We start from the raw sequence: 21,765 nt of genomic DNA, 5'->3' as shown, positions 1-21,765 counted from the left end.
AGGAAACCTGACCCTGTCCCTCAAGACAGACCTATTTTTGGGTTTGTGTGTGCGTGGACAGTGCTACACCTGCACTGGTAGGATGAACAAACACAGAGTGTTTCCTGACAGCGTTCGATGATAATCCTCAAATGTAGCTCCTAGCTGTTGTTTGTGTGTGAATTCCATGTTCTGGATGGCACTAGTCATTGCCAATATGTGACAGGAGTCTGCTCAGAGCCACCTTACAGTGGGTGCTCAGCTCCAAAACCATGTGCACCAACATGCTCAGGGACTGCCCCCTCTCCCTGCAGCCTGGTATTACTGACACATGGACCTGAGCTTGACTTTGGATCTCCAGAATGGATTCCTGGTTTATTTTGGCCTGTGTAGGCACTGTGCCACTTACAGCCACTTTCTGGTCCTGGCAGGAGCTACTGCTGTGTGGGAAGCTGTGGATTGATGATGTGTTTGTTGGGTATAATGCTGAAATTCGGTGCGTTTCTCTGTGAACAGAGCTGTTTGTGTAAGTTTATTCCTGCCTGCTCATGTGACAGCTCTGGCTCAGGGCTCGCTGCTGTGTGGTAAGTGGCTCGTGTTCAGGCGGTTTCCTGGGACAGCCGTGGATTGCTTCATGAGGTGCTCAGGCTGCAGCTGTGACAGGTAGTTTGTGCATCAGTACCTGGGACATTTTGGTTAATGTAGGTGCTGGTGTCAGTGTTAAACGGCTGTTGAGAGCAAACAGCCTTGAGGATGGCTGGGATGAAGCTCACCCTCAGCACTGCCATCAGTGTGATGTGTCCCTGGCTGCCCGACCTGGCTTCTGTTCACCCCCTGGTGACTGTGTAAGGGGGTCACAGTCCACTGCAATGCCCCAGGACTGATGTCCAAGGCAGTGCCTTCCATGTTGTCTTCCAAGCTGAGTTCTTGATGCTGTTCCCAGCTGTCAGAGGCAGCAGGTACCATGTACCTCTGCATACCCCAGCAGTGGTGGCTCTGGGGGACAGGTGTGTCTGTTGTCTGGACAGCTCACCGGATCAGGGAAAGCAGCTCCTGGGTAATTGCCGCTCTCTCTCCATGTGTAGGTGCAAAAAATGCATGGAGTGAGTACTGGGTGGGAGTGGGGCATTTGGCACTTCCCTCCCTGGGCATTAATGGGAGCTGATCTGGCCTGGTGCCTGTGGGCTGATGGGGGAGCATGCTCCAGGGTGGCTGGACACTGTTTCCAGGGAAATCCTGGTGTCCTGAGCTCTGTGATAGAACCCAGCTACTGATTGTATCAGCTGGAGCAGGGACCAGCACGAGCAGGGCATGAAACAATTTGTGGAAGGGTTAATTCATCCCAGCGGGTTATCAGAGAGGCACAGACCCCAAGGCCGAGTGTGGCAGCAAGTGAGCAACAAGTGAGCTGCCTTTTAACTTCTTGGGAAATTGGGTTTCAGTTGTAGAAGTGCCCTGGCAGGCAGGGACACGTACCAGGAAGGGTGGACAGGCAATGGCTTTGGCAGAATGAGCTCTCGTGTAACAGTGACCCATGCTGCTCAATTGGAGCTGTTTGCAAGTGCTGATAAATGAACCACAATTTATTCCAATAGCCCACAATCTATTTCATGTGCAATTGTTGTGATACCTCAAAATGTCATGTACTTGAAGATACTTCCCTGTTTTTTTTTCAAGTTTTCCAAATGCAAAAGGGGAAGTGGTTGAGTATTTTGTATAGTGAAAAAAGCTGCCCTTAATCATCAGTAAAGAAGTTACCATGAGCCTATCTTTCCCCAAGATCTCAGTATGATGTAAATCGAGTCTTCGTATGTTTTCTAATATAATATATTCTTCTCTGTGAAAATATACAGATTTGTTTATTTATGTAGTAAGGGGAAGGAGCTGGGGGTTTAATTCATATCAAGATAAGCCTGATTATGAAATAATTTCCTCTGACGTACAACTATTAATTACTGGTCAATGGATTAGGAACTGCAAGCATAGAATGAGATAAGCCGAGTGTTATTCTGTTACCAAAAATTTGCACAAATGGCTGCTCTACATCTGGCCTGGGTTTCTGTTTGTCTGCCCGTTGCATACAAGGTGACAACTCCCTGTATTGAAAAATCACATCTCCTGTGGATTTATCTGCATTTCTCAGATCCTGTGTTTTCATGGACTTCACTCTCCCCAAGTTTAGCTGTTTCTGCAAAATCTTTACAGTTCACGATATCATCTGTAGCATTTCATGATTCTGTTTTAAGTTTTCCTCACAGTTCCACCTTTAAGTTCAGATTCTTCCCAGCAGTTCTGACAGACATGGTTGGGGTCAGGGGAGCTCCTGTTTTGGCAAGGATGGAGGTTGGGGGCAGGGGGACTCCTGTTATTTAAGCTTTCTAGTTTTGCAACCAGTGGTGGTGGTTCCAGGGTGCTCATGCTTCATCTGCAGGACTGTTTCTAAAGAAGTTGGTGAAGTTCTAGATACGCTTCATGGATTTGTGCTCCTTCCACTCTCAATAAACGTGTGTGGCCAGGAAGGGGTGTGTGGAGTCCTGAGTTCTAGAGCGGCGTCTCGTCTGTGTCATCCCCCTCGTTCTGCTCCTTTGTCCGTGCTCCGAGCCCTGCCATGTGCTTGCACAGCATGTCTAGCAAGGATTTCCTAAATGATTTGCAAAGGAAAAAGTATATGAATGGGTCCAGGCAGGCATTGAGGGACGTCAGCCACAGTGTGGTCTCCTTCAGGTAGAACAGGGTGTTCTGAGCAGAGCAGTCAAACACATCTCTCGTTTGGCTCAAGGTGTAGGGGATTCTGGTAAAGTGGAATGGCACAAAACAAATAAAGAACACAGCAATGATTATGAAAACCTTGAGATTGACAGTCTTCTTGGATGCTTTCCCTGTGCATCGTGTCCTTTTATAGGATTTGTACAGTTCCTTGCTGATGAGGATGTAACATACCACTATGACTGCTAAGTTAACCCAGAAGATGAACTGGCAAATGTAGTTTACAATTTCATGCCAGACTAAGCCAAACTCTGATTTCAGGAGAGCACACTTCCTTACGTTCTTGGCTGTTTTCTTCTTATTAGTTAAAATCATGTTGGGTAACGAGAGAGCAAACATTGATACCCAGATTGCTGTGGATAGGATCTTGGCAGCTAAAAGACTCCGTGGAGTTGATGTTCTGAATGGTGAGGTGGCTTTCTGATAGCGATCAATAGTTATCAGACCAAGAAACAAGATGCTGATGTACATGGTGAAGTAAAACACAACCTGGGTGACCTGGCACACAAACCCTCGCAAGACCCAGGATACCAGCTTTGCGTCACTGAGGATCTTAAATGGAAAAGTCAAGATCATGAGGAGGTCAGAAATTACAGTGTTCTTGAGGAAGATGATGAAGTTGGATTTACTGGATATTTTAAAGAAGACCCACATTGCCAGGCTATTCATGGTGATCCCCACCAGGAACAGAAACGTGTAGAGTAAAGGGAAGATGACTTGGCTGATCCTGCTGTCACTGGTGCAGTTGCTGTCATTCCTGGAGGAGCTGAATTGGGTTGTGGCTTTCATTTGCACTGTGGTATTCCCTCTCCCTGGAGAAACAAACAGAAAACCAAAAGAAATTGTGAGTTTTATCTTTTATGAGGCTTCAGCCTTTTCAGTCAGCTTTGAATCGTGTTGTGAACAAATGCACTCAGCGGGTGGGGCCCTGGCTGGGCCAGGGCAACTCTCAGGTGTGTAGCGATGTGGTTGTTTATGTGACTGTATCTCTGTCTGGGCTCTGCCTGTGTAAAACAGGCACTCGGGGGAGCTGATGTGCCTCAGCTGATGCCCACATCCCTGGCAAAGATTTATTTCTTCCTATAAGGTAGAAAAAATTGGCTTTTGCTTTGAAGAATGAAACAGGTTCATCTGCCAAGTCCAATCCTATTGGAACAAGCCCTCCCTGAGCAGGGACACATTCTCCCCCCAAAAGCCAAGGGAAGGGTACCGGGAGAAGCGGAGGAATGTGGGTGTTCCCTGCGGTGGAAGCTGGGGTCAGTGAGGGGGGGTCCTTGGCAGTCCCTCCAGCTCTTCACCATGGGAGTGGGCAGGAGTGTTCCTGTGGAATCCCTCGGAGCAGGGAGAGGCGGGAGGAGCAGCTGAGCATCCCAGCCCTGAGGCTGAGACCTTCCTGTGGTTGTGAACTGGTTTCTTAGCCAGTGACAGCTGCAGATTGCAGGTGATGCACTATGAGCTTCTGCTTCTGTTTTCTGCAGAAAAGAGAGAGAAATGAAATTTTAAGAAATAATTAGTGTTTTACTTCCTGCCTTTCACTGACTCTCAGAGGCACTATTTGTAAAGGGAACGGGGATTTGTCAGATGGTGCAACTTTTCTGCGCGCAGAGCTGCATTCCCGTCGGCCCCTTTGGCCTTGTGATTCCTTAGTGTTATTCCTGTACACAGACTTGTTTCTTAAAACTTTTAAAGCACTTGAAAGAAGTAGTGATTGGTTACTTTGGAGAAGGTTATTACTGAAGGAAATATTTTTACCTTGTGTGATTTTGTAGAGCAGTGCTTCAAGTTTTTAAGCTACATACAGTATGTCAACATTGTATGATATATACATTTAACTGAAAGACTAAGTATAAACAGTTGCAATGAAATAAACTACACATATTTCAATTTCTTTGGGATGTGCAAGACAGAACTTTAGGAGTTGGGCTGCATCTTTTTTTTCAAAGATTTGTATGTAGTGTCACAGAGTTTCTAAACATCTGTCTTCTATTTACTGATCTGCTGCAGAATATTGATCCAGGGAGCAGTTTGGAGGGGCATCCATTTGCATCCTCTGACTCTGTCCTTGTAGATACACACGGAATTCATAATAGCAGATTGCATTTTCCCAACTGTGCTTTTACACCACTCTTCAGTGATTCCCTTTGGCACTGTTTCCTCCCTGGTGACAGCCACGGGAGATGTTTTTGTGTTGGAGTCAGTTGTTTGCCGCACTCTGGGTTGCTTAGGTTTCCGTAGGTGATGACAGGGACAGGCAAAGAGACTTCACTTGTATCTGCCCTTTTCAGGATGAATCCTCAAGCCATGAGTGTAACCAGCGCATGATTCTCCTTTATGGTGTGGGTAAGGAGCGTGATGAAGCAAAGCATCAGCTGAAGAAGATTACCAAGGACATCCTCAAAATCCTGAACAAGAAGAGCACTACAGAAATGGGTGGTAAATGCTCTAACACTGCTGTTGGGTCACTGGTAGTGAAGCTCACAGGAGCTGTGAGGTGCTCAGCATATTGTCTGGAGCCGTGCACGTCATCCCATAATTTGGTTTTCCAGCGCTTGGCAGTCACTGGGAGACGGGCTGAGCAGAGCCCTGCAGCACAGGCAGGGGCTGCTGTCCTGCCCCACGGGGCTGTGGGATGACCAGCGGCCACCACTGCCAGAAACCTCAGTTTTCCCTTGTAGCAACTGGCTGCAAACAAACTTGTGTTGGGCTAAAGCCTGGAATGTGAGTGATGCATGTCCCTGGCCTCCTGTAGCACTGAGTGACTGCTTGCAGCTTTTCTGGGGTGTCACCTCTTCGCACTGGGATAACCTCGCAGTAGCTCTGACAGTGCTCCATGCTCTGGTGTATCTGTCCCAATTATAATGGAAAATTGGGGCAAGTAGGGTTTGTGTAGTCATGAGTAAAACTTACTAAGATTTTTATTGTCTTTTAAGTCAGTGACAATCTAAACCTGCTAGGGCTCCATTAAATATAAAATTACTGATAATTTTATATAACCTTTTATATCTGTTCAGTTGAGGATGAAGGACAGAAGGCCAGGAAGAACAAACCAGAGGCGTTTCCAACCCTGGAGACCGTGTTCACAAAACTGCAGCAGTTGTCCTATTTCGATCAACATCAGGTGACATCTCAGGTACTGTGGCAAATGGTGACCTTCAGAGTGCTGCTGTACCTGAGGAGCCCTCAGTCACATCGGACTTTTGATGTTCCTTTTCCCAGATCTCCAGCAATGTCCTCGAGCAGATCACTAGCTTTGCCTCAGGAACATCATACCACCTGCCCTTGGCTCACCACATCCAGCTCATCTTCGATCTCATGGAGCCAGCACTGAACATCAATGGACTTATAGACTTTGCAGTACAGGTGAGCAGAGTTCATTTTGGGGAGTTATGTCAGGACAAAGCTGCAGTACATTTTCTACGAAGCCAGAAAAACCCCAAGATCTGGACTGCAAATTACTCAGATTTGATGCCATGTGCTTGTATCTGTTTCAGTTTCCTGTCCTCTGAAACAGAATGCTGGGCACTTCCTCATTCTCTTGTACTGTGGTAGTTGTGGAGAATCAATACATGCATTTTATTTTTAAATCTTTCAAAATTAATAAAATTCTAGATTATTTTAACGCAAAGGATTTTAGGATGGGCTTTGCTGTTTTGGACTGAACCATCGAATCACTCAGTAATACATCTGATTGCCTGAAATACCGTGGATTTCTGAGTAGTTCTGAGGGATGGTTTTTCTACTTTAACCATTTATTTTGCTCCCACTGCTCCTTGTTCTCTAGTGAATAGTGAATTGCATTTTTGTTTGCCACACAGTTTATCCTTAATGTTTTTTTTTTTCTTGCTCCTGTTTCAGGTGCCTAACTTGGGCGTTACTTTCAGTTTGTTGTTTGTGTGTATTCTCAGCTGCTGAACGAGCTGAGCGTGGTGGAGGCCGAGCTGCTGCTCAAGTCGTCCAGCCTGGCTGGGAGCTACACCACGGGACTGTGCGTCTGCATCGTGGCTGTGCTGCGGCGGTACCACGCCTGCCTCATCCTCAGCTCCGAGCAGACCGCGCAAGTCTTCGAAGGGTTGGTGGCACCTGAACCTTTCCAAAGAGTGTTTTGGTATCTCTTAAGCAGAAAAAGCATTTAGGTTCAGGCAGTGGGAGCAGGTGTCGCAGTGCTGGTGGGGGGCTGTAGGTGAGCTCAGGGGAGAGGGGAGGATGATTCGCCTCCACAGGCTGCACCCCACTGCTGGGGCTGGTGGGACCCCCACCCTTTGTAGCCTTGGCTCAGGAGGGGTTGTGCATCTTGATTTCCTGCCCGCTGGCCCCACTCTGCCCTGGGCTCCCTGAGGGCCTCTGCCACAGATGACACCAAATGTCACATGAAGCCTGTCAGCCTGATGAGGGTCGGTCACGTTCCCCAGCTGACAGAGGGGTTTATATGATCTATGGCAGTATGGGACACGTTTCTCAGGTGCATTGGAACAAACTCAGGATGGTTTTGTTTGCAGGTTGTGTGGGGTGGTGAAGCACGTTGTAAATCCTTCTGAGTGTTCCTCTCCAGAACGGTGCATTTTAGCTTACCTTTACGACCTGTACGTGTCCTGCAGCCACCTGAGAAGCAAGTTTGGAGACCTGTTCAGGTGGGTGGTGAAGGGATTGCTCTCACCTCTGTGCACAGACTGATGCGGGCTACTGGGGTTTCCCTTTACTTTGCATCCCGTGGAAATCGCCGTGGCCTTTGCAGCCTTCGCTTCGCTGATGCAGTTCCCCTGTCCATGCCAGGGCAGCGTGCGGGGCCGGGCGGTGCCGTCGCAGCCTCGGGCGGGGCGGGGCAGGGCAGTCCCCGGCGGGTGTGCGGTCCCCGGCGGGTGTGCGGTCCCCGGAGGGTGTGCGGTACCCGGAGGGTGTGCGGTCCCCGGAGGGTGTGCGGTCCCCGGAGGATGTGCGGTCCCCGGCGGATGTGCGGTACCCGGAGGGTGTGCGGTACCCGGCGGGTGTTCGGTCCCCGGAGGGTGTGCGGTACCCGGAGGATGTGCGGTCCCCGGAGGGTGTTCGGTCCCTGGAGGATGTGCGGTCCCTGGAGGGTGTGCAGTACCCGGAGGATGTGCGGTCCCCGGAGGATGTGCGGTCCCCGGCGGATGTGCGGTCCCCGGCGGGTGTTTGGTCCCTGGCGGGTGTTCGGTCCCCGGAGGATGTGCGGTCCCCGGAGGGTGTGCGGTCCCCGGAGGATGTGCGGTCCCCGGCGGATGTGCGGTCCCCGGCGGGTGTTTGGTCCCCGGCGGGTGTTCGGTCCCCGGAGGATGTGCGGTCCCCAGAGGATGTGCGGTCCCTGGCGGGTGTGCGGTCCCCGGAGGGTGTGCGGTCCCCAGAGGATGTGCGGTACCCGGAGGGTGTGCGGTACCCGGCGGGTGTTCGGTCCCCGGAGGGTGTGCGGTACCCGGAGGATGTGCGGTCCCCGGAGGGTGTTCGGTCCCTGGAGGATGTGCGGTCCCTGGAGGGTGTGCAGTACCCGGAGGATGTGCGGTCCCCGGAGGATGTGCGGTCCCCAGAGGATGTGCGGTCCCTGGCGGGTGTGCGGTCCCTGGAGGGTGTGCGGTCCCCAGAGGATGTGCGGTCCCCGGCGGGTGTGCGGTCCCCGGAGGGTGTGCGGTCCCCAGAGGATGTGCCGTCCCGGGTCTGTGCTGCGGGGAGCAGGGGCTGAGCCCTCTCCCGTCTGGGTCAGCTCAGGGGCTGCTCTGCCCGCAGTGCGGGACGCTCTCGGTGCAGCCGCGGCATCGGATCCCTCTCACCCCGCTGCCTTCGCGGGTCGGGGGTGCCTGATTGGGTTCCTGGGGCACCTCAGCTGCAGTACAGGCAGTGCTGGATGGAAAACCTGCAAAATCTCAGCTGTCGCAGCTGTAGTTCTCTGTGAAGGTTTCCTTTGATGCGGGGAGAGGCACAAACGTGTTTTGAGTTTGTGAAGTTTTATGCTTGAATGTTCAGTTCCTTGATTTTTAAATTTAAAAAGAATTGGGTTCCCATATGCTGTATTTTTGGCTTTTACTTTGTAAAGGGGGAGTGGAAACCTTTCAGATGCAAATCCACATCTTATGAGAATCACAAACTGCCTCAGTTGCTGTTTCCCCTCCTGGTTTGTGTTCCTAGTTTGGGTATGCATAGTTCAGATTTGTGGTTTCATTTCATAGGGAGCAGGAAAGGATTTCTCAGTAATAATCTTAATATTTTAATAGGCTTACAGACTCCTGGGAGCGGTAGCATTTAATCAGAAACACTAGGAAAAAGAAATAGGAAATACAGAACTACACAAGTGTCTGAGCTCTATGTTAATTTTTTCTGCTTACAACATAAAGTTCAGTAACACAATAAAAATTAACAGTTTTATTAACACTAATCTACAATAACAAGTCAAAATAGTCTAGTAATAATACAAGGTATTAAATAATTTATTAAGGATATGATACAGAGAACTTGTTTGGAAGCACCTCTTTTTTATCAAATGGAGTTAGAAATTCCTGAAAACTGTTAATAAAATTTATGTATACATTTTGAAACAGCTGTATTTAAGGTAATAACATTGCATTCATGTTGGTCTCCTTGCTACATTTGAAACACCCAACCCCATTGCATGTTCACAGTAACATTTTCAGCTCCTTTCTAGCCTGCTGTAAGCCCAGCTGTTTCTCTCAGTCAGTTTGAAGCAACGATAAGTTAAAATTTACAAATGTTCACACTTAGAGACTCACCTTCTGTGGTTTGCTGTGCTCTGGTCTCCTCTCGAGTGTCTTCTAAATGTGTGTCACTGAGGGAGGGGTGTGTGGTTTTGTGTGCCTGGAACAGTTACTTATCTTCCCTAAGCTTCCTCTTTTTAAATCATTCTTTCACTTTTTTAAAAATTCTATCTCCTGACCACTCCTTCAGCATTGCTTCTGGTGCAAGTGCTGTCTCAGAGGCTGCTTTGCCGTGCTCAGTGTTGTTTTGGGTTTGGCTTTCCTTTCTGCGACCGTGGCTGTGGGTAAACACTGGGGTGTTGGGGATGTTCCTGTGCCCAGGTGCCCGTTCACTGCCTGGTGGTTTTGGTGAGGGGTGTTTGTGTTCCACTCACGGGATTTATGTCTTTGCTGTTGCACTGGCTGTCAGAGCAGAGGGTTCACATCAGGCACTGTCCTTCTTGTAATTATTTACCCTGCTAATGGCCTCGTCCTCCTGTCCTGGGGTGTCAGCATGTGGAGCAGCTGTTGAGGGCTGGCAGTGATGAGGGGCCCAGGGCTGCAGGACAGGGTGTCCCCAGGGCTGTCGGGGACAGGGTCACACGGTGTTGCCCTCTGAGCCCTTGGCCAGGCACACCTGGTGCTCCTCTCTCAGGTCCCAGCTGCCTTCCAGGATGCCCAGTGCTTCCTCTCTCTTTTCATCCTGGGGCCAGTGGACTTCTAAAAAATCCCAAAATTTTCACTTATTTTAAGTTAACTTCAATTAATTGATTATTTTCAGAGATGAGGAGGTCTTCCCAGTTGGGCTAATTAGTCAAATTTGTCCCTGTGATGTAAAACCCCATGCTGGAAACAAATGCTCCTTGGAATATTTTGGGTATGAAATTTGCATTCCTCACAAACACCTATTTTTCTCCCTGAAGAAAAACACTTCATATACAGGTGTTCCTGGCCTGGGACAGTTCTTGCCCTTTTGTCTAATTATTAATGTCAAAATATGAGCTTTAAGTATCTTTTCTCTATTTACTGATTTCCAGACCCTGTCTGTTAAGTCACCTTTTTATCAAATGTAGCTTTTAATTTGGATAAATTTTCTCATTTCTCCTCAATGAATTCCCCCTGCCTCACTGCAGCTCGCTGGGTCATGGTGCAGTGTTGGGAAGCGAGGTTACGTGCCCCGTAGGGACGCCTGATGCCCCAGGAACATGCTGGGGAGGAGGATGTTGGGCCTTACCCAGCTGCTCAGAATTTCAGTCCTAGAAATGTCCAAGAAGCGATTTGAAAATTCAAGACTTTGTTTGCGGGAAAACTTGAGTGAAGTAGATGCGTCAGCCTTATTATCTGGTAGATGCTGCTTATCCAAAAGAGTTTGAAAATGTGTATGAAGTGCTAACCCAACCAGGATTTTCTCATCCCAGCAGCTTTCCTGCAAAGTGCATTTGTAGGCAGCTCTGTTTTTGCTCCTCAGTAGTGCCTGTTCCAAGGTGAAGCAGACGATCTACAGCAGCATTCAGCCTTCAAACTCCAACTTGCTGTGGGACCCGGAGTTCATGCTGGATTTCCTTGAGAACCCCTCAGCTCACAGCATCAACTACTTGATGCTGGGCAGGATCCTGAGTGACAACGCAGCCAACCGCTACAGCTTCGTCTGCAACGCCCTGATGAGCGTGTGCATGGGCCACCAGGACCCGGGCAGGTGAGGCCGGGCTGGGGCAGGACCAGGGCAGCTTTACTGCTCTGCAGAGATTTCCTTTCACCTTTTTGGTTTGTGTCTTTTTTTTGCAATTGTTTTAATTTTCTTCCCTGTTGCTGAAAATGTATTGAGTAAAGTACTTGGAGCTACTTTGTTAAATGGGTCTGTGTAGTTCAGCAGAAGGGAGGAGGCAGCAGCAGGCATTCGCTGCCAGGCAGTCAGGAGCAGTTTGGTATCAGCAGTTGTGCTGTTTCAGACTGAACAGCTCAGGACAGTCTTTGCTTGTTAGAAGTCTGGAAATGAGGGAAGGCTCTGCATTAGGTCATTGCCTCCTGGTACAATTGGTGGTTTTTAATTAAATGTGTAATTTATAAGTTATGGATTTTATCTCCACAGATTTTTGAAAAATCTGTTTTTTCAAAGTATTAAGAGATTTATCAGGGGAATGGCTTCACTGACAGAGACTAGGTTTACATTGGATATGAGGAAGACATTCTTCCATGTAAGGGTGGGCAGGCCCTGGCACAGGGTGCCCAGAGAAGCTGTGGCTGCCCCTGGATCCCTGGCAGTGTCCAAGGCCAGGCTGGATGGGGCTTGGAGCAACCTGGGATAGTGGAAGGTGTCCCTGCCTGTGGCAGAGGGTGGAACGGGATGATCTTTAAAGTTCCTTCCAACCCAAGCCAGTCTGGGATTCTCTGGAGTGGGGAGCATCTTTGGCATGGCAGAGCAGCTGAGAGGAAGCAGTTTTGTAAGAGCACAAAAGGGAACATCTAAATGCAGCCAAACGAGTTTCACTCTGGAACAGAGAGAAAATAACTTGCACTGGGGTGAGTCAACTCTGCCATTTCTTAAGCTGTTACATAACCCTGAATCATGCCCCAAATCCTATGTTACACCGTATGGGATCTCTGAAGTGAAATTCATTAATGCCAGTTGATTTTGTGGCTTGTCTCCCTCCTGATGGCAGTGCTGGCTGGGCAGAGGGAAGGGTCCTGCAGTGACCTGCCACAGTAACACTGAGCTGAGGAGAAGTGCCTCACACACCTCTGTCCCTGACGCTGCTGCCAGGAGAGGTTTTCCCAGGTGCTCGTTGTTGACCATGGAGTAGCTGTGGGGTGTGAGCAGTGGCCTAAGCACTTGGGGACATAAACGCCCACCTCGAGTAAGGAAACTCCAGCTCTGCTGCCAAGCACTGCTCTGCTTTGACCTAAATATTTATTGCTTACAAAATCTCTGGGTTCTGTAAGAGTGTGGCTCTCCTTCCCAGGATCAATGACATCGGGAACCTGTGTGCAGAGCTGACAGCGAGCTGCACCGTGCTCAGCTCGGAGTGGCTGGGGGTCGTGAAAGCTCTGTGCTGCTCTTCAAACCATGTCTGGGGCTTCAATGATCTGCTCTGCAGTGTGGATGTAAGTTCAGTATCTTCTGAATACCTGTGACACCTACTTACCCCAGGTTTTTTTAGAGAGGTAGTTGGGCTTCCATTCTACACAAAATGTGGAGCACAAATCCAGTCTTGTGTCCAGTTGAACTTTCAAGTCTTTTAATGAGATTCCTGATAGATTTTTATTTGTTTTTACATCTTCAGTGTTAATGAAAAATTTGAGCAGTGTTTAGAGTTTTCTCTTTGCAAGTTTTTTCCTTTCTCTCTGATGGGATGATGCAGAGTACCAGCGTCACTCTTCAACAGGAGCAGGCAAAGCCGAGTGCTTTTCCTAAGATGCTGATGGATGTGTAAATAACTGTCTCTGTTTTAAGGACCATGTTTTGGTGTTGGTTCCTCAGTTGTAAAAGGGGCGCTACACTTGGGTTTTTCTTACTCACCTGGTGTTGTTCCCATAGCCCTGTTTCAGTCAGCAGGATTATGGTGACTGGTCTGATCCGATACCCCGTTCCGTGTATTTACCCTCAGTTTGATGCATTTGCCTTTGGGAGCCGTTTGAAGCTGTGTCCGTGGGGACATTCCTGTCCTGAAGCTGAGGAAGGAGCCTTGGTGTTGCCTGGTTTTATTGAGTGATAAAATTTTCTGAAGCTTTTATAAGGTTTATGTTTTTTACTCCAGAATTTTGGTATTCGAAATCGGTATTTGTTGAAATTCAGTTAAGAGCTGTCAGTATTTGCCATAAAATGTTTGGGAAATGCATTAAAAGGTACAAAAGGAACAAGTGCTTATGTGTAAATGTTTTACTGTTTATTCTCTGAATGAATTCCTCAGTACTTGTGGCAGGGGTGTGTGCAGTGCTGTGCGAGGCTGTGCAGTGTTTGTCCTTCCAGGTGAGTGACCTGTCGTTCCACGACTCCCTGGCCACGTTCGTTGCCATCCTGATTGCCCGGCAGTGCTTCTCCCTGGAGGATGTTGTCCAGCACGTCGCACTGCCCTCCCTCCTGGCAGCTGGTAAGAAAACACCGAGAGAGAAACCTAAAACAAAAGACTTGAGACTTCCTAAGAAGTGTCCAGGGAGGGGGCGGGCAGGGGCTGTGCCTGGCGGTGCTGGTGCCCTGCAGCGTGGGGGTCCCTGCGGCCCCCGAGGAGCGCTGCCAGGCTGGGGCAGCCTCTGGGCACTGGGGCAGAGCTGCTGCCAGTGCTGCCAGTGCAGCGTGCCCGTCCTGCTGTGTGCAGCCTCCCCTGCTGCTCCCAGCTCCTGGCTGCTCCATGCTCTTGCTTATCAAAAATCTTGCTGTTCTCTTCTTGTTTTTTAATGACTCAGGGCCATAAGGGCTAATTCCTGTTGCTGAAATCATTGTGTTTCCATTTAAAGTGGGGCTGTGAGGAAGAACATGTCCAGGCCTGACACTGGGACTTGTGAGGTCCTGGGCAGATCCTTATGTCCATGTCCTATCTTCCACAGCCTGTGGGGACCCGGATGCCGAGCCTGGGGCAAGGATGACCTGCCGGCTGCTCCTGCACCTCTTCAGGACACCCCAGGTGTGCCTCTTTCCCCAGGAAACAGGTGAGTTGTCTGCTGCCTGACCCTTCCATTGCAGAAAGTAAACCTATAATTGGTTTTTGATGGCTGCAGATTTCATGGGTGAAGGTATTGATAGTGCAAGTTCAAAATTGCAGATGTTTCACTGCTGAGGAGCTGATACCAATGATTCTTAATTGTTTGGGAAATGGTTCGGATGCAGGAGTTTGCTGAAACATTCATTCTCAACACCTGGCAGAGTTGAGAATGGCAGTGGCAGAGGCACTAACGGGGCTGTTTGGGAGCCCTACATGGAAATGGAGAGTAAATGTGATTTCAAGTAGAGTATAATAAAGCATCCAACAGAAGGAATTAGAAAATTAGTTCTCAGGATATATGAAGGTAGTTCTTTTTTCTTTTAAATGTAACTATTTAAGAGGTCTGACCTGTGTGTGTTTGCCACAGACCAAAAGAGGAAGAAAAATGGCAAGGAAAAAGCACCTGACAATTAAAATGAAACAATTCTGGTGATAAGCTGTGTTATATATATATCTGTAACATTTATATATATATATATATATATGTGTGTAACTTAAAAGTATTTCAGCAAATTTGAAAACAAGATTATATCCACATGAAAAAGAAGTAGAAAGAAAAAAAGAGTCAGCTCTTAAGTGGTGTCAAATTCTTCCGTGTAAAAGTAAGAGTAATTTAGTTTTTGACCATAAATGAATGAGCTTTTGTTGCTTATTTAAGCAAAACAGGCAAGAGCCATGAGGAATACTGACTGAGAACAGACAGACGTGCTTTCCCTAGAAATAAAAGTGGATTTGAATGGATAGGAGAAATCATGACTGACCTGTAGGAAGTAGCACACATCAAACACAATGTGATCATGTTACAGACCCTTCTTATCTCTGGCTCAGTTAACCACCTCGAGAGGTGATGGATTCATCCTTCCTCCCGCCCTCCTTCCCACTTCCAGTCTGTGCATCTTCTCCTACAAGTTAGACAGAGCACTCACTGGCTTCTGCAGGCTGCAGAGCTAGGTGCAACTGTGCAACACTCATTTACAGCACTTAATTTTGCCTCATTTGTCTCGCAGATGAGGTAAGGGAAGTAATTTCCTAAATCTGTGACATCAAAACCAGCATAGGCTTCAGTGTCTCATTGTGGTTAAGTTCACTGTTCACATGGACACAGTGAACCAACAGGCTCCTTTTCTATTTCACTGCCCACAGCTTGTTTTGCTATTAATCCATCATAACCACATATCCCAGTTGACTTGATCACTTACCTGTTGGGCTGCAGTTTCAATTTCAGAAGGTTCAGTTCTTTCTTCAGTTCTTGAGCTTCTGTAGCTGTTCTAACTGAGGAGGATTTCGTACAAAGGAAATGTTAGTTGGTAAATAACACCCATTTTTACAAGATCTCCTCTTCTTTCCATAGAGAAATTATTTCCTGGAATTCGTTCTTCCTGTGATCGTCACCTCTTGGCTGCTGCTCACAACAGCATTGAAGTGGGAGCTGTGTTTGCAGTCCTGAAAGCAATTCTGATGCTTGGTAAGGGTGTGCAGAGTCCTGTGTGATGTGTTTGTGCCAGTGTTCATGTGGGAAACGGCTCATGCTAGTTCACTTCTGGGGGACTGCTCCTGGGAAGGAAAACCCTGAGAACAGGGGAAGAATGTGGCTGCTGTCCCTGTTCCTGCAGCATGTGGGGAGTGCAGACTCCAGGTCAGAGGCAGATCTTTCCCTGGTGAGTCAGCCCCAGTGGAGAGGCTTTAAACAGATGTGACTATTTCAGATGTTGACCCTGACCTCCACCCCGGAGTCCCAGTACATATAAACTCAGGAAAGTCCCCTCTCAAATATAGGTAGGAAATTGGGTCTCAGGTAAGTTTTCCCACCTTTTTCTATGTTTTGCCACAAATCCTGGGTGTCTGCCATTGTGGAAGTTATAAAAGCATCACTCTGAGCAGCTCTCCACAAATGGTGAGTGTTGTTTTCCAAACAAGTAACTGCCTTTGGTTTGGCACAAGTTCACCTTGTTGGCACCCTCCATTAGCAATTCAAAATTTTTACTTGCTTTGCTGAAGAAAAGCATCAGATAAAGGGTGGCTTTTGCAGTTCTGTGCTGAGGAAGCAGCTCCAGTTTTATCAGAGCATTCTGGGATGTGCCACTCTCTTCATTGTATTATCTCCCTGCCAGGTTCTTTCCTCTCATCCTTCCTGGATAAAGGTGTGGGCTCATAGTAAGACTGAGGGGCCACTCAGTGGCTGAGGGGCCACTGGTCAAACTTATCTCTTGAACATTGTTAACAGAATGTTAACAAATCAAAGTGAGAGATAGGACTTGGAAAAAGTGCATCTGAGAAGAGTGATTAACTCAACTATTCCTTATTTGCCAAAGCAATTCCTTTCACTCACCTTTTCCAGCTGAGCAGGTGGTGGCTTTAGTTGTGTTTTATTTGTGTAAACCTTTTCCTGCTTCTGAAATACCCATTAGAAAGATGCTTTGCAACATAAAGCTGGAGGACAGTACTTTGGTGATGCCCAGAGTCAGTCAGTGCTGCCCTTTTGGACGTGATGGCCTCAGTGCAGCTCCACTCCCCAGCTGTCCCGTGCCCCAAGGCGTCCGTCCCTGCTCGGAGCCGGGGCCAGGCTGGGAGTTCACCCTGTGCTTCTGCCCTCCAGGTGACGCTGACATTGGCAGCAACAATGTTGGCTCCTTGAAGAGTGAAGAGTTCCATGTCAGAGGCTTCTTGGATGAACTCAGTGAGGAGGAAATCTGGGGTTCCTCTCACACTTTGAAATCCTGTGGAAAAGCTGTTTCCATTGAAACTGCCAGTCTGAGCGAGTATGCGAGATACGTGCTCAGAACAATCTGCCAGCAGGTAACACCCTAAAACTGTTCCTCTGTCCTCTTTTGGAGAAAGGGTGTTATTACATTTGAAAAGCATAACATGTATTTTGGTGCAAAATGAGTGTTGAAGTGTGTCAGTATTTGTGTTCTGTTTGAGTTTCCTGATTTGGGCAATTTGGAGTAGTAAGTTATTTGGGTTAAAAAATGCTTTAGTTAGTTATTAACCTCCCCTGCAGTCTCTCAGAACTGAGGAGCTTTCCCTACCTATACCTCAGCTTACCAAAAAGTTAGTATTGCTTCGAAACTCTCTGGTGAATCTGTCATGTGACTCCTTACAGGAGTGGGTTGGAGAGCACTGTTTGAAAGAACCTGAGAGGCTGTGCACAGACAAAGATCTTATTTTGGATCCTGTTCTCTCAAACAAACAAGCACAGAAACTACTTCAACTAATCTGTTATCCCCATGGCATTAAAGAGTGCACCGAGGGTGACAACCCTCAGCGACAGCACATCAAGCGCATCCTGCAGGTAAGGCACCAGGGAGAGGTGGAACAGCTCCCTGTCACCCTTGTTCAGTGTCCCTGGTGGTGCTGCTGAGCAAGGTTCCCCTGCTGCATGGTTAAAAGTACTGAGGAACAGTGTCAGCTGAAAGGTGTGGAAGTGCACGTATGTTCTTCTGTGGTCTGATGGTTTGGCATGCCATTAACTATTAGAAAGATCAGAGATTGTGATGATCTGCTTGTAACATGAGGTTTCTGCACGTGATGATTTAAAGTATGAAATTTATTTATTTTCTTCAGACCTGTAAAGTGTTGACTTTAATGTTAATATTATTAACAATTAATATTTGCACTGTCAATTCTCCCCTAGAACTTAGACCAGTGGACTCTGCGACAGTCATGGTTGGAGCTGCAGCTTATGATCAAACAGTGCATGAAGGACCCTGTAAGTATTGGTTTTCAAACTTTCTGATTTAAATATTTAATGCAAAAAAGTATGTTAACTTTTAACATAGTCCCTGAGCAAACATGCCGTGAATGTGCTAGTGTACTTGTGTTTCACTGTAGGGTTCTGGGTCTGTGGCTGAAATGAACAGCTTGTTGGATAATATCGCAAAGGCGACAATAGAGGTGTTTCAGCAATCCGCTGAGCTAAACAATAACTCTTCTAACTCTGGTATAGGCCTCTTCAGTCCACACTCTGTTGGAAATTCTGACACAAGTAATACAAGACAGAATGGTAAAAAGACATTCCTAAGGTATTTTTCGTAGCACATTTTTAATTCTTTTAGCCGACATGATGCTTAATTGTGTGTAGATTGCCTAAACTGTTTTGCACTTGAACCAGGAATGTACAGAAATAGTTACCTGCAGGTTCCTTCTATTTACTTTTTATTAACAATAAATGTAGTTGCTATTCTTGAACTTTCTGCACATGAGAAATTGTGACTGCTCAGTCCTCACTCGTGACTCCAAAGGCGTTGTGTCATTGCTTTACTGAGGCAGCTCAGTCTTGTAACAGTTAAAGCTGGTTACAAAACTGCACGGATGCTTTGGCTGAAGTAAGTTTTTTCTGCTCCTAGTTCCTCTGAGCGGCAAGGAGTGTGGCTGGTGGCCCCCCTGATTGCAAAACTGCCTACCTCAGTTCAAGGTAGGGTCTTGAAAGCTGCAGGAGAGGAGCTGGAGAAAGGGCAGCACTTGGGGTCGTCTTCTAAGAAGGAGAGAGATAGACAGAAACAAAAGAGGTATGACATTAGGGAACCCCTGCACACAGAGCTAAACGGTGTTTGTGAAGGAGGAGCTTACTGAGGACTGGATTTTGGCCTCACAAAACGTTATCGCCCCAGAGAGGGTTCCGGTGTTATTTGGTCTGACAAAATACCACTGGTTTCAGAGGAAGAAATGTGGCAGCTTTGTAACCCACCTGCCAGGGGCTATTTTCAGCTTGGTGATGGGAAATGTTAGAGATTTAAAGGAACAGTTAGAGCACTTGTCTCTTCCATTGTGTGGCTGTAGGAGATTTTGCTTGCTGTTAAGGTCCCACCATTGTCATGTCACTTGCTTCCTGTTGGGAATTCAGCTTAAGCTCATCTCCAGCTCCAAATGTGTGAGAATTTTAATTACGTAATGGTTATTGATTTTCCTTCAGTAAAATATTCTTCCACAGTGACTGAAATGTTTTTGTACTTTGTTGGGGTCTAGTATAGCTAGACATTCTATTGAATTAAGTCCATGCTGGAATTTTAGAGTGAGTCAGGCAGCTTTTGTTCTAATCAGAGCCTTTAGGGGAAACTTCCTTGGGACTTACTTCAGACCACTGACATGGATTAGAAACTTTAGCTGCCTTATCGCCACCAAAATGACATCCCTGGTTAGTCAAAGTAGTCTGTCTGCTGTGCTCCTGGGCCAGGCCTTCAGGTGTGTGGGCAGTTCTCGCTCCCTCAGGGCCCCGCTGAGCTGGGGGATTTCAGTAACAACTTGTGCAGCTGGCCTGACTGGGACTCTGCCTTCCTGGGAGAATGGTCCCTAATGCCTCTGCCAAGGCTTTAATTGACTAAAACAGAAACAGATGCAGCAGTGCCACTTAAGGGAAAAAGTGTAGACAAAACAAGGAAGGGAGCGAGGATGGGAAGTACCAAAATAACTTTACTAATGAAGTGCTGTGTTTGCTTCTCCTAAAGCATGTCCCTGCTGAGCCAGCAGCCTTTCCTGTCACTGGTACTCACTTGCCTTAAGGGTCAGGATGAGCAAAGGGAAGGGCTCCTCACATCCCTGCAGAATCAAGTTACTCAGGTAAGACAGGCACAGAACCATGAGCACCCTTGGTCAGGTGGGTGTGTGTCAGCAGTTCTATGTGTATATGGTGGTGTAAACCCAGAAAAATTACAGCGGTGTGCCAAAAGGAGCAGTCCCAGGAGGGGAAAATGAGGAGGTGTTTGTTCCTCTTTTGAGTGTGAATGCATCTTTTCTCCTAAATTTATTACAGAGAGATGAAATGAACTGGAGTCTGATTTCAGTTCTTTCTAGGAAAAACAATAAAGGTGTTAGTCCTGAGAGCATGTCTTCCCAGTCCCTTGCTTGATCCTGGAAAGTTTTTATAAGTTTAAAACTGTCCTTCTTTAGGAAAAACCAGCACCCTCTCCAGCTGGCACAGATTAAGAGTTTTGCATATTGTCAAAAGGAACATTCCTGGCCCCAGACTGGCCCCTGCCTGCAGCTCTCCTTTGGGTCTCTCGTGCTTACTCACAGCCTCTGCTCACAACTTAGTGCTCCCACCCACTCCTGCTCCAGCCTCCAGCAGCTCCTTCAGACTGAGCATATCCAGTGCCCAGAGCAGGGGGTCATGCCTCCTTTCTCTGAGTGTAGTTTCTGTGAGCTGCTGTGACAGTGGGAATTGGTACCTGTGGGGCTGTTATTTCCCATATTGCCCCTCAGCTCAGGTCCAGCTGTGACACAGCTCCACATCCCAGGGAAATTAATTCCTTTGATGGTTTTTTCCCCTAGTTTCTGCCACTTGGGCTTTCATTTCATTGTGTGGGTTGTCCCCTGATTTGCAGCTGGTCCAGCTTCCTTGAGTTTCTGTCATTTCTCATCTGGAGATCCCACCAGATCCTGTTGGGAAGCTGCATCCAGTGCAAGAGATTTATTGACTCACCAGTAGTGAAATAGTGTGTTTCAAGCAATATTGCTAAGAAATGCATAACAAAGCTGGTTGGGTTTTTCCTGCAACAGGAAGATGCAGTCACACAAATGACTCTTTACAAGTTAGCCTTTTCTTCCCATTGGTTTTCTTAGTCTGTTCTAAGCCTTAAATAAAGAGAAGGATAAAGAGGTCAATAGTCTTTTATGATTCTTTATAGCTAAAGGGCCACAAATACTTAGAGGGAGAACGTTAGTGGAAGAAAACAACCTTAGTCCAATGCTTTCTCTGATCTCCAGATCCTCAGTAACTGGAGAGAAGAACGGTACCGGGATGATGTCAAAGCCAGGCAGATGATGCATGAAGCCCTGCAACTGCGTCTCAACCTGGTAACAAAACTTGTGGTTATCCTGCTGTTACGAAAAGATGCAGCAGCTGCTCGGGAAGAGGTGGTAAGGAGCGAGCAGCTCCGAGTATCCAGCTCCCAGGGGACTGGATAACTATTTTATTCCTAAGTGATCCCTGTGCCAGGGGAGCCAAGGGCTGTGTGCTGCTCAGGCGTGCAGAGCCCTGCTACCCGTGTGCTGTTTTGCAGGTGGGGGGCATGTTTGACACGGTGCAGAGGAGCACCCAGTGGACCACAGACTGGGCCCTTCTGCTCCTCCAGATCATCACCTCAGGGACTGTGGATCTGCACACCAACAAGTATGTCTGCTCTGTTCAAACAGCCAGTTCGTGTCCTTAGAGCTTTAAGCTTAGGTTGCATGCATGTAGTTGTTACCTTTTTTATCCTGTTACTGCTTGAGTGGGACGTAGGGGTTCTCTGCTGGCCTGGGATGGGGGCACCTCCATTTGGGAAAGCACTGGAGCCTTTATTAACACTCCTTCTCAGCTGAGCATTTTCCCAAGCTGGACTCTGTAATTCTTACTGACTCTGTGGACAGTTTGTGCTGATGAGCTGCCTTTGGGGCCTCTGTCATGAATCAGATCTCTGGATCTCCTGGCAGTCATAGTTCCCCAGGGTAACACTTGTCTTTACTCCCAGTGAATTGTTCACAACCGTGCTGGATATGCTGGGGGTCCTCATCAATGGGACGCTTGCCTCGGACCTGTCAAATGCCTCCCAAGGAGGGCCTGAGGAGAACAAAAGGGCTTACATGAATTTAGTGAAGAAATTAAAAGTAAGTGTCATGAATGTCATTTTCAGCATTTCCTTTGAATTGCT

The 21,765-nt window shown here is 47.6% G+C and overlaps 2 protein-coding genes across 2 annotated transcripts in view; one reads left to right on the top strand and one right to left on the bottom strand.

The window, feature by feature from the left end:
- Nucleotides 1-21,765, top strand: part of MED12L (mediator complex subunit 12L) — a 102,201-nt gene that overhangs the window by 68,305 nt on the left and 12,131 nt on the right. Inside the window, exons 16-34 of the mRNA XM_048314678.1 lie at nt 5,031-5,178; nt 5,757-5,875; nt 5,962-6,105; nt 6,651-6,814; nt 7,242-7,373; nt 10,909-11,136; nt 12,401-12,542; nt 13,408-13,528; nt 13,983-14,084; nt 15,489-15,602; nt 16,734-16,933; nt 17,241-17,429; nt 17,772-17,846; nt 17,969-18,159; nt 18,484-18,645; nt 19,582-19,693; nt 20,840-20,929; nt 21,136-21,245; nt 21,586-21,721. Coding sequence (XP_048170635.1) covers nt 5,031-5,178; nt 5,757-5,875; nt 5,962-6,105; nt 6,651-6,814; nt 7,242-7,373; nt 10,909-11,136; nt 12,401-12,542; nt 13,408-13,528; nt 13,983-14,084; nt 15,489-15,602; nt 16,734-16,933; nt 17,241-17,429; nt 17,772-17,846; nt 17,969-18,159; nt 18,484-18,645; nt 19,582-19,693; nt 20,840-20,929; nt 21,136-21,245; nt 21,586-21,721 — 2,679 coding nt within the window. The remainder of the gene's footprint in view (nt 1-5,030; nt 5,179-5,756; nt 5,876-5,961; nt 6,106-6,650; nt 6,815-7,241; nt 7,374-10,908; nt 11,137-12,400; nt 12,543-13,407; nt 13,529-13,982; nt 14,085-15,488; nt 15,603-16,733; nt 16,934-17,240; nt 17,430-17,771; nt 17,847-17,968; nt 18,160-18,483; nt 18,646-19,581; nt 19,694-20,839; nt 20,930-21,135; nt 21,246-21,585; nt 21,722-21,765) is intronic.
- P2RY12 (purinergic receptor P2Y12) lies at nt 1,820-9,574 on the bottom strand. The gene is made up of 3 exons (XM_048313922.1): nt 9,477-9,574; nt 3,956-4,217; nt 1,820-3,557 (listed from the first exon to the last, which is right to left on the bottom strand). The coding sequence occupies exons 2-3, from the start codon at nt 4,044-4,046 to the stop codon at nt 2,521-2,523; spliced, it is 1,128 nt and encodes a 375-aa protein (XP_048169879.1). The 5' UTR covers nt 4,047-4,217; nt 9,477-9,574; the 3' UTR covers nt 1,820-2,520.

This window comes from Corvus hawaiiensis, chromosome 10 (genome assembly GCF_020740725.1).
Source record: "Corvus hawaiiensis isolate bCorHaw1 chromosome 10, bCorHaw1.pri.cur, whole genome shotgun sequence".
Classification (NCBI taxonomy): Eukaryota; Metazoa; Chordata; class Aves; order Passeriformes; family Corvidae; genus Corvus; species Corvus hawaiiensis.
Note: the sequence above shows the minus strand (reverse complement) of the source record. Positions and strands in the feature narration are given on the sequence as shown.

What these genes read in the sequence shown, in the direction of transcription:
- P2RY12 (XM_048313922.1), bottom strand. Translation starts at nt 4,046, where the DNA reads ATGGTGAAGAGCTGGAGGGACTGCCAAGGACCCCCCCTCACTGACCCC. An exon ending in ACATTCCTCCGCTTCTCCCG is followed by an intron (nt 3,558 to 3,955) that starts GTACCCTTCCCT and finishes TTGTTTCTCCAG; the next exon opens with GGAGAGGGAATACCACAGTG.